Source organism: Leopardus geoffroyi, chromosome D4 (genome assembly GCF_018350155.1).
Source record: "Leopardus geoffroyi isolate Oge1 chromosome D4, O.geoffroyi_Oge1_pat1.0, whole genome shotgun sequence".
Taxonomy (NCBI): Eukaryota; Metazoa; Chordata; class Mammalia; order Carnivora; family Felidae; genus Leopardus; species Leopardus geoffroyi.
The window spans coordinates 58,086,346-58,101,341 of NC_059342.1; the positions used below are offsets into that span (position 1 = coordinate 58,086,346).

A 14,996-nucleotide genomic window follows, 5' to 3' on the forward strand; every position below is an offset into this window, starting at 1 on the left:
GAGAGGGGCATGTAGCAGACATGATTTGGGCATTCCTGGGACCCTTTATTTTCACTGGGGAAAAATATCTCTAATTCTAAAGTGTGTACAATCAGGAAAGTATATTATAAACAGAGTATCGCGGACAATGAATATTGAATCAGAGATATATAATTACATTACCAAATATTTATAGAAAATTTAAAGGGTTAGAAGAATCAATATTAACATTTTTGAAATACTAATATGTTACCTGGATGAAACCTGGGTTGGGAGTTCTTCTTTTTTCCAACTAACATCCTACTTTGTTTCCCCTAATAGAAAAGATTATTCAAGAGACACTAAGAAGGATACTTTCAGAGTAAGATGCTGACATTTTGGTACTGCAGAGAAGGGTCCTGCCTCCTTTACCAAAAAATGCCTAAAAGCTCAGCAACGAGCGATGTCAGCTAAACCAGTACTTGAAAATTCTGTAGCACCAGGCCCTGCTCTGCATTTCTCACTTATAGCTCACATTCCCATTAACCTGCCTAAGGTCTCACTAGCACCAAAGGCTACAGTACCATCCACCAGTAGGTGATCAACCAGGTCAGGCTTAAGGACAAACTGGTTGGGGACTCCGGATCTAAACTGCCTGTGCTCAAGATTAAGGTATAGCTAATATAAATAAGGGAACAAGAAATAACAGTAAGGGCTATTTTATTGCACTCACTCGGATCATTACTTTCCTGGAGATACCCTTTCACTTTCTAAGGTTTGTCTTTTAGCTACTGCATTTTCTCATTGGTGGAAACTGGGGGACAGAGACTAAACTTGGAACTACAGTGGAGATTAGAGAAAACTTTTTTTAAGTATTTCTTTCTTTCCTACCCAGTTTCTATCAGACTTGGCAAAAACATCACAAACGTCAATCTACTACAAAATTGGTGACCCCCTAAAAACTGGAATGCATTTCAGAATACAGTGGCCTTCAACGATAAGATAAGAGGGGCAGTCAAAAGGGGACATAATAGAAACATAAAATCAGAAAAGGAGGTGGCATAATTTCATTTCCAATTACCTGCATCAATGTTTGGAAACAGAACTAGGGTCCGCTTGTTAAATGAGATAAGCGCATCCAATGTTAATTCAAACATTTTTATGGAATGCTTAATGTCAGTGGTCACAGGGTGCTGTAGCGCAACAATGTAATCTTTAGATTTTACATCATCACCTGTTTAAAGAAAATCAAACCACGTTGCTTCATTAGTTAAGAATCTTAAAGAGGAAAAAGCAAATTCTAAAACGTAAGACCCCAAAGTCTGTGTTTTCAAAAGTTCTAAGGAAAAAACAGTTTGTCACATTCCAGGTAGAGTATCTGGACATAGGATCAAACACTAAGAACTTGGAGCACCTGGGTGGCTCAGTCGGTTAAGCATCCAGCTCTTGATTTTGGCTCAAGTCATGATCTCACCGTCCTGAGATCAAGTTCCGAGTTGGGCTTGGCACTGGATGTGGACCTTAAGATTCTCTCTCCCTCTCTGCCCCTCCCTGTGCACTCTCTCTCAAAAAAATAAAAATAAAAATAAATAAAAAAGTAAGAATTTAGAGCACCAAGTCCAAGAATCCAGCAAATTTTATAAAGGTGCTTGCTACCATAAACAAAATATCTAACTTTAAGTAGCTGTCACTAGAACCCATTGTTTTAAAACCCAAAATAGTTCAGGGGCACCTGGGTGGCTCAGTTGGTTAAGCATCTGACTCTTGATTTCGACTCAGGTCATGAGATCAAGCCCCAAGTCAGGCTCTGCACTGACAGCATGGAGCATGCTTGGGATTCTCTCTCTCCCCTCTTCTCTCTGCCCCTCTCCTGCTCACAAGCACACTCTTGCACTCTCTCTCTCTCTCTCAAAATAAACTTTAAAGTAAATAAATAGGGGCACCTGAGTGGCTCAGTCAGTTGGGCATCCAACTCTTAGTTTCAGTTCAGGTCATGATCTCAGTCTGTGGGATCAAGCCCCACACTGGGCTCTGCACTAACAGCATGGAGCCTGCATGGGATTTTTTCTCTCCCTCTCTCTCTGCCCCTCCCCTGCTTCTGCTCTAAGTAAACATTAAAAAATAATAATAAAAATAAATAAATTAAATAAAATCCAAACTATTTCAAAGCATTAGAAAAATGTAAATCTTCTCCGTTTCTAGCAAATTACCAGCAGTATTAATGAATCGATGAAACTCAAGATTACTTTAAGGTGTAGCTAAACATGATCTCAGGGTTCATGAGTTCGAGCCCCACATCAGGCTCTGTGCTGACAGAACGGAGCCTGCTTGGGATTCTCTCTCTCTCTCTCTCTCTGCCCCTTCCCTGCTCACACGTGGGTGTGCACTCTCTCTCAAAATAAGTAAAAATAAAAACTTGAGAAGTCTCAGAGAGGTGAAGTCATGCCATAAGGTGAGATCTATGAACTAAAACTTTAGCCTTCCGATTTCTAATGGAATATTCTACCTACAATGGTTTCTGAAAGAACTGAAACATACCCAACACCGACAAAAACAACCATCAGAGTGAATACAGTTTGATACGTACCTAACCACATCCGAATGATGCTCATGTAGTCTTTGTTCTTGGCAGAGAGAAGTTTGTCATAGGAAGGGCAGCCTGCCAGAAGGATGCGATCATGGTCCTCACACATGGATATCAGGTGCTGCTCTGCACTTCGGGTGCAACACACATGATAATGAGCCAGTTTTGTTATGGCATGTCTGATAGAATCGTCAATGGTCCCACTGACTTCTCCCCCTTCAATATGAAGGATTCGGATATTCATCAAGGCAGCAGAAGTAGCCAGAGCCAGGGCATCAAATCTGTCTCCATGAACAATCATGATATCAGGCTTCAAACGATTAAGGACATCTGGTAGCTTCACTAGGGCCAGGCCTACTGACTCCACCATGGCTGCCTCATCTTCCCCCCTAACAATCGTGTGTAGCCTGGTGTTAATGTCAAAGTCATCTTGTTCAATCATGCGGTATGTGTTCCTAAAGCAGGAGAGAAATAAAGATATGAGAGCATGTTCTTCAACACAGGACCATAAAAACATATGAAAAACCAATCTAAGAGCAACCCTGAAGGGAGAAATATTTTATGAAATGTGCTTGTTAAAATAGACAAACTGAGGTGTAACTTACACACAAAAATTAAAAAGCATAGATCATTAATGTACAGATCCCTTGATTATCTTACATAAATACCCCTACAGCTACTACCCAGATCAAGATATAACATATCCAGCACCCTCACTAGTGTCTCACTAGTGTCTTGGCCAATACCTGGGCACTCAGGGTATTGGGGGAGAATTTTTTTATTAAAATAGAGACCAAAGTTTTTGGTGGTTGACTTTTCTCTTTCTCTTTTTATAAGTTTTTTTTTAAAACAATATGCTACCTAATTTTAAAAAAATGTTACTTATAAAAGAAAAGCTCACTTTTTATTAAAAAAAAAATAGGCAATCAGGATCCCTGACATGTCACTATACTATAAATTTCTGAATGATGGAAATTCTCTTCTGAATTTGTACTGTACCATTAGTGCAACATAATTCTGAATGGGGTGTAAATGTAGGTTTTACAGCATTAAATTGGCTATAAAATGTAATTTCATGTCTGTTTCATGCTTTAGTAACAATAGCAATTTTCAGTGCCTCAAAGTTTCCTGTCTGTTATGGCTGATTTAAAAAGATATGGTTTTTAATAAACATATAATAATGTAATTCTGTATAATTTTTCAAAATCTGTATTTTTAAATTGGAAAATATAGAAAATTATCCTCCCTAAACCTACCACTCAGCAATATCAGTGTAATCATTTTTATTTTTCTTCCCATTTCATGCATGATATCTTAACATGGGGAGAACACACACAATTTTATAATCTATTTAATCCATTTCATACAATATTTTCTCTGATCATGAAAGATTCTTTACATACATCATTTTACATCATGTGGATGTGATAATAGTCATTTTACAGATTCCTTGGAATTTTCCTACACAAACCAACATGTCTCTAACAACGGTCTTTACCAGATTGAGTAATTTCCCTTCTATTCAAAGTCTGTTAAGAGCTTTTATCATAACTGATTTAATTTTGTCAAATGCTTTTTTGACCTCTCTTGAGATGATCAGGTATTTCCCCTTTATTCTGTTAATATGTGAATAACACTGATTTTCAAATGTTCTATCAGTCTTGATTTCCTGAGATAAACCTACTTGGTTATGATGTATTAGCTGTTTTTTATATTGCTGAATGTGATTTGTTAATATCTTGTTAAAAAATTTCATGTCTATGGGGGCACCTGGGTGGCTCAGTCGGTTGAGCATCTGACTCTTGACTTTGGCTGAGGTCATGAATCACAGGGTGACAGAATCGAGCCCTGCATTGGGCTCCGTGCTGAGCATTTAAGGTCTTCTCTTTCTCTCCCCGACCCCCACCCACATGCTCTCTAAAATTAAAAAAAAAAAAAAATTATATCTATGTTCATAAGGGATACTGGTGTAATTTTTTTTTCTTACAATGTCTCTGTCAGGTTTTATTATCAAGATTATGCAGATTTTATAAAACAATCTGGGAAAGTTCCCCTCTCCTCTATTTTCTAAAAGAGTTTATGTACGATTGGTGTTATTCCCAGGGCGCCTGGGTAACTCAGTTAAGTATCTGACTCTTGATTTTGGCTCAAGTCATGGTCTCATGGTTTGTGAGTCTGAACCCTGTATCGGGCTCTGCACTGACAGCATATCGTCTGCATAAGATTCTTCTCCCTCTCTCTGCCCCCTCCCTCACTTGTGCATGCTCTCTCTCTCTCTGAAAAATAAACTTAAAAAAATTTTTTTAATATAGAAGAATTTTGGTGTTATTTCCAAACAAAGGGGGAAAAAGAGAAAAAGACAAACCAAGAAACAGACTCTTAACTGTAGAGGACAAACTGATGGCTACAGCGGGGGGGGGGGGGGGGGGGGGGGGGGGGGGGGGGGGGGAGGGGGGCAGGAATACATGAAATAGGTGATGGTGATTAAAGAGTATACTTATCATGACGAGTACTGGGTAATGCATACAATCATGATACTATATACCTGAAACTAATATAACACTGTATGTTAACTATACTGGAATTAAAATTAAAAACTAAAAAAAAAAAAAAAAGACTGGTGTTATTTCTTGCTTAAATGTTTGATAGATTTCATAAGTGACCCCATCTCTGTAGGAAATTATTTTCATAGGAAGTGTTTAATAATGAACTCAATTTCTTTGATACAGGACTATTGTGATTTTTCTATTTCTTCTGTGTCAGTTTGGTAAGCAGTGTTTTTTTTCAAAGACTTTGTCCATTTTATATACACTGATTGCCAACTTTACTGGCCTAATATTTTTTTATTCTTTTAATGGCTAGAAGATCAGTAGTGATATCCTCTTTCTCATCTTAAATTGGTAATCTCTGTGTTCTCTTTTTCTTATGCTCTGCTAGGAATTTGTCAACTTAATATTTTTAAATATAATTCTTTTATTGCTTAACCTACTTCTGTTTCATTGAATTCCACTCTTTTTTATCCCTTCTACTTACTTAGGTGTCTTCTCATCTTTTTCTCATTTAAGAAAGTGAAAATAGACCATTAACTCGAAATTTCTCCTTTGTTACCTAAGTATTTAAAGCTATAAATTTCCTCCAAGCACTCCTTCATCTATACCCACAAATTGTGATATACTGTAATATTATTCAGTTCAGAAGATTTTCCAATTTCCCTTAAAACTTACTTGGTCCACAGGCTTAGAACTCAACAGTAAGAACGGGGTGCCTGTGTGGTTCAGCTGGTTAAGCATCTGACTTTGGCTCAGGTCATGATCTCACAGTTCGTGAGTTTGGCCTTGCATCAGGCTCTCTGCCCTCAGCTTGGGACCCACTTCCGATCCTCTGTCTCCCTTTCTGCCCCTCCCTCACTTGCTGTCATGCTCTCTCGCTCTCTCTCTCCCTCTCTCTCTCTCTCTCTCAAAAATGAATAAACATAGGGGCGCCTGGGTGGCTCAGTCGGTTAAGCGGCTGACTTTGGCTCAGGTCATGATCTCGCAGTCCGTGAGTTCGAGCCCCGCGTCGGGCTCTGTGCTGACAGCCTGGAGCCTGTTTCAGATTCTGTGTCTCCCTCTCTCTGACCCTCCCCTGTTCATGCTCTGTCTCTCCCTGTCTCAAAAATACATAAAACGTTAAAAAAAAATTTTTTTTTAATGAACATTAATAAAAAAATTAAAAAAAAAAAGAACTCAGCAGTAAGAGAAAACAACCTCATTTTTTAATTTGAGAGAGAGTGTGCATGAGCAGTGGAGAAAGGCAGAGGGAGAGAGAGAATCCTAAGTAGGCTCCACACTCAGCCAGAGCCTGACACAGGGCTCAATCCCACGATCCGGGGATCATGGCCCGAACCAAAATCAAGAGTTGGATGCTCAACCAACTGAGCCACTCTGGTGCCCCAAAACAACCTGATTTAAAAATGAGCTAAAGACCTTAACAGACACCTCATCACAGATGATACAAAATTGGCAAATAAGCATATGCAAAGCTGCTCCCCATCATAGAACACAGAAATGCAAATTAAAACAATGAGATACTGCTACAAACCTATTAGAATGGCCAAAATCAGAACACTGACAACACCAAATGCTGACAAGGAAGTGGAACAACAGGTACACTCACCCACTGATGGTGGGAAAACAAAATGATACAGCCACTTTGGATGACAGCTCAGTAGTTTCCTACAAAACTAAACATATTCTTACCACACAATCCAGCAATCATGCTCCTTGGTATTTCCCAAAGGAGCTGAAAACTTATGTCCACACAAAAATCGGCAAAACGGATATTTACAGCAGCTTTATTCATAAATGCCTCAACTTGGAAGTAACTAAGATGCCCTTCAGTAGGTGAATCAATCAATAAACTATGGTATATCCAGAAAATGGAATATTATTCAGTGCTAAAAAGAAAGGAATATCAAACCATGAAAATGCATGGAGACTTAAATGCATATTATTAAGTGAAAGAAACCAATCTGAAATGACTGTGTACTTTATGATTCCAACTATGACATTGTGGAAAAGGCAAATCTATGGAGATGGTAAAAGGAACAGTGGTTAAAGAACAGATTTTTAGGGCAGTGAAAGGAAACGACTCTGATACTATAATGGTAGATACGTGTCATTATACATTTGCCCAAACATATAGGATTTAAACCACCACGGTGAGCCCTAATGTAAACTATGGACTTTCAATAATAATGAAGTACCAATTTAAGTTCAACTGTAACAAATGTACCACTAGGGATGGAGGGCTGATGTTGAAAATGAGAAAGGCTATGCATGTGTGGAGGCACAACCCTCTGCTCAATTTTGCTGTAGACCCAAAACTGCTCTAAAATTTAAAAAAAAATTTTATTACCAACTCATAGGAAATGAATGAACAAATGAATTTCTAAGTAGTCTGTTGTTACTTACTTGATTTTCTTTTTCACCCAATTCTTAGGAGTATAAAAATACTATGTTTTTAAAAAATGTTTATGTATTTGACAGAGAGAGAACACACACGTGGGTACAAGCAAGAGAGACAGAGAGATGGGGGGGGGGGCGAGGGGGTGGGTAGAGAGAGAGAATCCCAAGCAGGCTCCATGCTGTCAGCGAAGAGCCCCATGCAGGGCTCAAACCCGTGAACCATGAGATCATGACCTGAGCCGAAATCAAGAGTCAAATACTTAACCAACTGAGCCACCCAGACACCCCTAAAAATGCTGTTTTTAAAAAAAGTACCCAGGTAGTTGAAATAGAAGGTAGCTTATTTTTCTGTTGTTTTAATGTCTTTTAATATAATAATACATTCGAATGGTTTAAAATTTAAGATACAAAAGTTTCTACAGGGAAAAGGCCACCTTCTCACTTTTGTTTCCCAGTCATCCAGTTCCTCTCCCAGAAACTTATGTCAGTGTACTTCATACAACATTTCCATTAAGTACCAGTCAAGTTTCCTATCTATCAGTCTCACCAAACAAATACTGCCTTTCTAACCTTATAGTGGCTGGCAGATAAGAAACCTAGCACAAGTTCCTTCACAGCCTCTCTTCCACTAGTCTTCCTGTCAAATTCTTCTCACAGAAGTAAAGGAACCACTTAGACTTTCATCTCAGGCTCTGGCTAAAATTTCTCTTCTACTTCGCTCTATGTACATACGAAAACCCAGTGGATTTTCTTAGATAGCCAGAATTCATTTGACATGTTTAAAACCTATGAATTTTTGAGCTAGCCATAAGTTTCTTCTCTACTTTATGTATTTACCTAGAGCGGACTGGTTTTTAGAGACAGGTTTTTGTTTGCTTTTGCTGTTGTTGTTGTCTTGCTTTTAAAGAATAGTCTGAAAAAGGCAATTGTACTTTAACACAAGGTTCTCTCACATGTAATAGTGTATTATTGATATCTTTGGAAACTGCATTAATATTTTTATGCCACAAGAGTGCACTAAATGCCACTTTATTACACAGAACACAATGAATGTTTATCTCTGGTTTAGACATTCTATTCCAAGATTTCCCAACTGTCATTTTTTCAAATTTAGACTGTGATCAATAATAAACCTAATATCACCAAAATAAATACCAATGGTAATGTAACATTCTACCTTATGTTGTAGATCAATTAGATTTTTTAAATCTTATTCCATATCTACTACTTGGGATGCTGTCAATCTATACATGAGTTTTAACAAAGTACCATTACAAGTCACAAAATACATTACAGGTAGTTACATTATTGTAGTCACACAATATAGATTTATAAGTAGCATTTCTCCTGAATGTAACAAATAAAAATATTTATGGCTTTCATTTATCAAGCACCTATTAAGCAGCAACACTGTGATGGACGCTTTACAGCACAATCTCCTTTCTCCACAGTAACATGCAACATAGGTTTTCATTCCATTTTATAACTGAGGAACCTGAAGATGCAACTTCTCCAAGCCATATAAAAACTAAATGGCACAACTGGGATTTGAAGCTAGGTCCACATGAGGCCAAGAACCAAGCTCTCTGCACACCTTGTTACAATTAAGAATATCATAAGAAAATGCTTTCATCTTACCCATAATCATCTATCAGGTGAGAGCCAAGTACCACCACATCAAGTTCAAAGAACTCAGGTTCCATTTTAATGCCAAACATGATCGGGGCAAGTTTCGAATAATCAGCACGGTTGCAAGTCGCAACACAAACCCGAAGCTTTCGGTTATTCCCATTCTTCTCCATGACTTGTTTCTTTTGCTTTGAGAGATTCTTAAAATAGAGCTCCTAAAGTTGCAAAAACAAATTATTTATAACCAGAATGATAGGTCCTAGATATAAACACAGAATTCTGCAGTTCTAATAAGCCTTTAACCAACATTTAACACAGTGCTTCTTAACCTTTTTTCCACCCCCACTCCTGTGTGACACACCCACTGGTACACCCAGAGCTAAGAAATTCCAGCTAATTCCACCTCTTTCTGTGACACTTAAGAAAACACACTGGAACGCAATTAAGAAACAGTGATATAAATCAACTCCTCTTTAAAGGGCAAGGAACCATCAGCTCTTAATTAGTTAGAAACTACTTTCAATGTCTCACAACTGATCCCAACATACCGGTCTACTACAAAACTGTGACTGAGAATAACTGATCTAGTTCAACTCTCTCTTTTACAAAAAGGGAAACACAGGTCTTGAAAGAGGAAATTAACTCAAGGTTCAAGATCACATTTTATAAGGGATAAGATCTATTCACCCTCACACTAAATACCCACTATATACAAAGCACTGTGATTAGTGCTGAGGAAGAGAACGGTAAAATAAAAACCCCTACCTTCAAAGCCTCATTAGCACCTACAGCCAGTGCCTACAAACTGGACAACTCCAAATGCCTATGAGAGATCTCTTGTCTTATACACACACCTTAAAGTCAGTAGCCCAACCCAAACTTACTTTTTTCCCCCTCATTTCTGTTCCTCCTTCCTTGTTATGTAAGTCAGTTATGAACTTCCATTCATCCAAATGCTCTGACATCCTTGTCTTCTCTGTTCCTTACTTTGTACCTCCCAAGCCCTGTCAATTCCGCCTCCTAAACAGCTTTCAAATCTAGCTCCTCCTCTTCCTCCCCACCAGGACATCTCCTAGCCCAAACTCTCATTTTAGGTTTGAACTACTGTTAAGAGCTGCCACAGGAATTTGCCTGTTGCCAGTCTTTGCCTGCCTCGCACAGGCTTTCAGAGTGATTGGTCCAAAGTTTGTAAATCTGATTACCATGACTGACAGAATACATAACCTATGGATGAAGTACGAATTGCTGATCTGGGCCTAGCCCATCTTTCCAACCACTTCTCCTCGACCTACAATTACCTGTACTTGGTGCCAAAGCCATACCAAAGTGCCTGCGGTTCAACCAGTGAGTCTTCAAATCTCTGTGCCTTTCTAGATAGAAGTACCTCTACCTAAAACTTCCTTTTCCCCTTGCCCAGCCTCCTCCCCATTCTTCAAAACCCAGTCTCAGGGTTGCCTCTTACTGAAAACCCTGACGTAAACTTTGGTCCCTCTCCACCTCACCCCTTTTAGTTGCTGTCTTCCTCTGAGCAGTATGGCCTTACCATACACATATATACTTTTGTTCAACTCCTCTGCCCTCCTGCCATCTACACCCTTCATTCAAAAGTAAAAATTGGTGGCAAGGGATAAGAGATGTTTTATGGAGCATTTTAAACTTCTCTATATCAATGTAAAATTCCACCTCATGGATGCAATGCTTTTGCTTCAGGAAGTGTGTCAATATTTAGAACTTGCAATCAGTAATACAGAGAAGCTTGAGTAAAGATGCCAGTAAAAGGGGAGCTGCCTTTTAGACCAGAATACTCTAAAACCCGCTGGAAATCTCATCAGTGGCCATCTCACCTCTGTATTGGGCTAGAACTTCTGTGAGCACACGAACTGCCCCATCATTAGGCCCATTCTGAACTTCACAATCTCTGGTAAAAGCTAATGGCACCCAACAGAAATCATTTATAAAATAATGAAATAAGCATCTGTCAAGACAGTTGTATTCATAAGCTCTAAGCACTACCAATATCGTTAAAGGCAAAAATATTTTTCCAAAAATGGTGATTTTAAATGTTCTTGTGCATTATCCCTCTTTCACTGATGATTAAATTTGAGCTGAATAACTTGTTGGTGATATTCAACTTGCTGGGTGGGGCAAAGCAAATCTTTCATGGTTGGTTAATTTGTTTTCATTTTAGAAGAACAGTAAACTCTATCTTGCAATACTAAAATACTTAGTATTTACCAAGTAAGTCAAAGGTTATTCTAACAAAACTGAGAGTAACCTAGCTAAATAAACCAACAATGAAAAAGGCAAAAATGTTATTAAGGCCAAAGCTTTAAGGAAAGGAAGTTAAATCTTAAAAATATGGTAAAATGGCTTAAGGGGAGAAGTTTTATATATATACATATATACATAATTTTAACTTATTTTTTGATTAGGTAATACATATGCATGGTTTAAAACTGAGAAGTCACAAGAGGCTACATAGCAAAAATTCTTCTCATCTGTGTTCCCCAGCCATGTAGTTCTTCTCACTGGATGCTATGAGTTACTATATTCTTATCTATACTTCTATAAGTAAACTATATGCATATATAAATACAGATGTATTTGCTTACAAATACATACAGCACATATTATGCAACTGGTAACATTCTACAAACTGATATTCATACCTTGCTTTTTAAAATGCTTTTAATTTGGGGGCATCTGGGTGGCTCAGTCGGTTGAGCATCCGACTTCAGCTCAGGTCATGATCTCACGGTCCGTGAGTTTGAGCCCCGCATCAGGCTCTGTGCTGACAGCTCAGAGCCTGGAGCCTGTTTCGGATTCTATGTCTCCCTCTCTCTCTGCCCCTCCCCTGCTCATGCTCTGTTTCTCTCTGTCTCAAAAATAAATAAAAACATTTTTTTAATTTAAAAAAATAAAATGCTTTTAATTTTGTTTCTGAATTGAATGGGGAAATTGGAAAACTTAAAAGGCACTGGAAATATTAAACCTAAAGGTGCAAAAAGTTTTGAAAACTGCACCATCAACTCTTCAAATATATGAAGGGTATGAGAACCCCAAAAGTAAAAATAATCAATGTCACAAACATTTATGTGCAGAGAACTATGAAGAGAGCTGAGACAGACACAGAGCTGAGAAAGACCTAGTCTCTGATTTTTGGAAACTTAAATCTAATACCTGACACCAGGCCACATAATAGATCTTAACTAGTTCACTTTCCCAAATAGGAGCACCAGAAACAAAATACATTTTTTTTCAGCCCAGTATACATTATCACTTATTCTGCATAAGAGGTCATACCCAAAGATACATTTTTATACTGAGAACTGTGACCAGAGTCCCCGTAACCAGTATAGAATGAGTAAATGTGGCAAAATGGACTTAAACTATACCAGCATGATTTAAGTTGCATAAAGTGCAATGTAAAGGAAACAAGATAAAACTCATTTCTTTACACTCTGGAATGCCAGACAATAATTAAAAAGAATGGACTATGTCTATATTTGTCCACACTTATGAATCTCAGCAACAGAACATTAGAGGAAAACAACAAATTCTAAAATCTTAGATACATAAGGTACCATTTTTTTGTAAATGTCTTAATGTATAATGTACTGTTTAAATGTATAAAACATTATATGTTGTTTATTTCTCTACAGGAAAGTTACACACCAACTCAGGAAAGTAGTTATTATCTCTGGAGAGGGAGAGAAGGGAAAGAAAAATGGGGCTGAAAAGGCTTAGGTAACATTTATTTTTTTAAATCATACCATAGGCAGAGATGTGAAACAAACACGGTAACATATTAATATGTGTTAAATCTTGGTGACTGGTAGAGGGTGTCATATTGTCTTCTGTCCTTTTCAGCATACTTGAAATTGTCACTATCAAAACAAGAAATCTTTTTTTTTTTTTAAGAATCTTCTAAATAGACACTGTGAAGTAGGTATGTTGTCCACATTTCCCTCAAGCCTAAAGCTCAGAAAGTCAGGAGGGGCCGGATATTTACACCCATTTCACCTATTAACTCCAGAACTGTAACTAAAATATAGCTAAATTTCAGAGAAGTATGCTTTCATCTCGAATTCACTGGCAGTCTCTGAGAAACCCAATTCTTAAAGCCCACTTCCTGCATTCTCTCAAGAGTGACCATTTTACATACTAACAAAAGGTGATCAACATGATCAACACTTCCCAGAAAAATATTCCTCTGGACCTCTCAATTGAACTGTTGGAAAAAGACTCACCAGCACTCGGCTCAAGTAGTCACTGAGCAGAGGAAACAGTAACAGTAAGCATCTGCTAAGTACTTCTGAGGTGCTAAGCACTAACTATATTCAGAGCTTTACATTAACCATCTCATCCTGAGAGCCCTCTCACCAATCCCATTTTACAGACGGGAACACTGAGGTACAGACAAAATAATTTACCTGCCCCAAAGTACAGTTTGTTGCCAGAACTAAAAATCAGACCCAGCACGCAGGATATTACACATCCAGTGTTTGCCTAGTGTCTGTTCCTTAACATCCACGGGCCTTCTTCCTGGCAGGTCTTGCCAGGCTCCATAGCAATTAAGAGACCATGACATACCACTCTTCCCTCGGTGCAGCGGGGATGCGACTTACAATTAAGACGGAAGGAGCTATGTAAAAGCGGCCTGAAATTTCTGAAGCCTATTCCCGAGCTGTAGTTTGGTTTGGCCTCTTCCAGAGCTTCTCTAGCTGGGTTAGCCAATTATCTAGACTGCTACACGGCACTCCTCTCTTTCCGAGGAGCCCAGAATACTTGTTCGTGCTCTAACAATTTTACAGGTGTGCTCAAGATTGGAGAGGAAAATAAACGCGCATCAAACTACTACGGAAGCCCAGACTCAGAATGGCAGGGTTGGGCGCAGACCTTCAAAATCATCTTTTAATCCAACCCTTTACACCCCAGGGCAACTTGTCTGTCAAGGAGCTCTCCGCCCTCTTTTGCACACCCTCGTAACAGAACCCTCACTATCTACCAGGACAACCCCTTTCCTTACTGGGCAGCGCTGCCCGGGGGATGGAATCATGCCAGGCCTCCGGCTACCCGCCCGGGGCCCGCAATGAAGCGGTCTGCTCCGCGGGTCACAAGACGGAGCCCGCAACAGGAATACGGAGGGGGCTCTGGCACGTAGGCCTGCGAAGACCGGGCGAGGCCAGGGTCTGTGCGGGCCTGGGGACGCGGAGAGGTACCGGGCGGCCGCCGGGCTGCGGGGGCCACGAGGCGGGGGCCGGGGGAAGAGGCCGTGGGGGTCCGAAGGATGCTCTCCCCGGCCCGTCTCCCGAGTCCCCGCCGACGCGGGGCTCTCACCACACGCTGGCGCGCAGCTCCCTCGCACGCCGCCGCCGCCCCGCCTCGCGAGCAGAGCCGAACGCAGCACCAGCAAGCGGGCCGGCCCAAGACCGCTCCCGCGCCTTCCGCACGTCGGCCGAGCGCGCGGACGACTCGGGTCTAGATCCCAGCCACGCACTCCCCTGCACGCCCACCCCAAGCGCCGAATCGGCGAACGCGCCCTTACGTAACCTGAGAGCGATCCTGTGATTGGCTGCGCCTTCCCGTGCCCCACCCCCTGGCCAAACGGTCTTTGGAGGGGGCCGGTGCGGGGGCGCCGAGTGCCTTCCGTTGTCGTGGCGGTCGGGGTCTTGCTGGTCTCGCTCTGTTCCCGCCCCGACGCCTTCTCTTGCGCCGCTACGCACGCTCGGGAGTCCGGGTCCTCACCCAGGGTAGTGGCTTTGGCCTTGCACCCAGGGGGAATTAGGCCTTGTATTCCCTCCGGCATTTTATAGGCTATCACCAAAACAATTCTGCGGTGCAGCCGGTCAGCCACAGAGCCATCTCTTGAGTTAAAC

At 40.3% G+C, this 14,996-nt stretch overlaps 1 protein-coding gene across 6 annotated transcripts in view; it reads right to left on the bottom strand.

Moving 5' to 3' along the window:
• Nucleotides 1-14,611, bottom strand: part of GNE (glucosamine (UDP-N-acetyl)-2-epimerase/N-acetylmannosamine kinase) — a 40,777-nt gene extending 26,166 nt beyond the window's left edge. The window contains exons 1-4 of one of the 6 annotated variants that reach the window (XM_045469500.1): nucleotides 14,458-14,596; nucleotides 9,127-9,332; nucleotides 2,546-2,997; nucleotides 1,040-1,192 (exon numbers count right to left, since the gene is read on the bottom strand). In XM_045469500.1, coding sequence (XP_045325456.1) covers nucleotides 1,040-1,192; nucleotides 2,546-2,997; nucleotides 9,127-9,290 — 769 coding nt within the window. In that variant the 5' untranslated portion in view covers nucleotides 9,291-9,332; nucleotides 14,458-14,596. Of the gene's footprint in view, nucleotides 1-1,039; nucleotides 1,193-2,545; nucleotides 2,998-9,126; nucleotides 9,333-11,786; nucleotides 11,811-13,745; nucleotides 14,119-14,146 lie in introns of those variants that run through there. The other 5 variants (XM_045469499.1, XM_045469496.1, XM_045469497.1 and 2 more) reach the window with 5 other exon arrangements.
• Nucleotides 14,612-14,996: the final 385 nt, after the last annotated feature.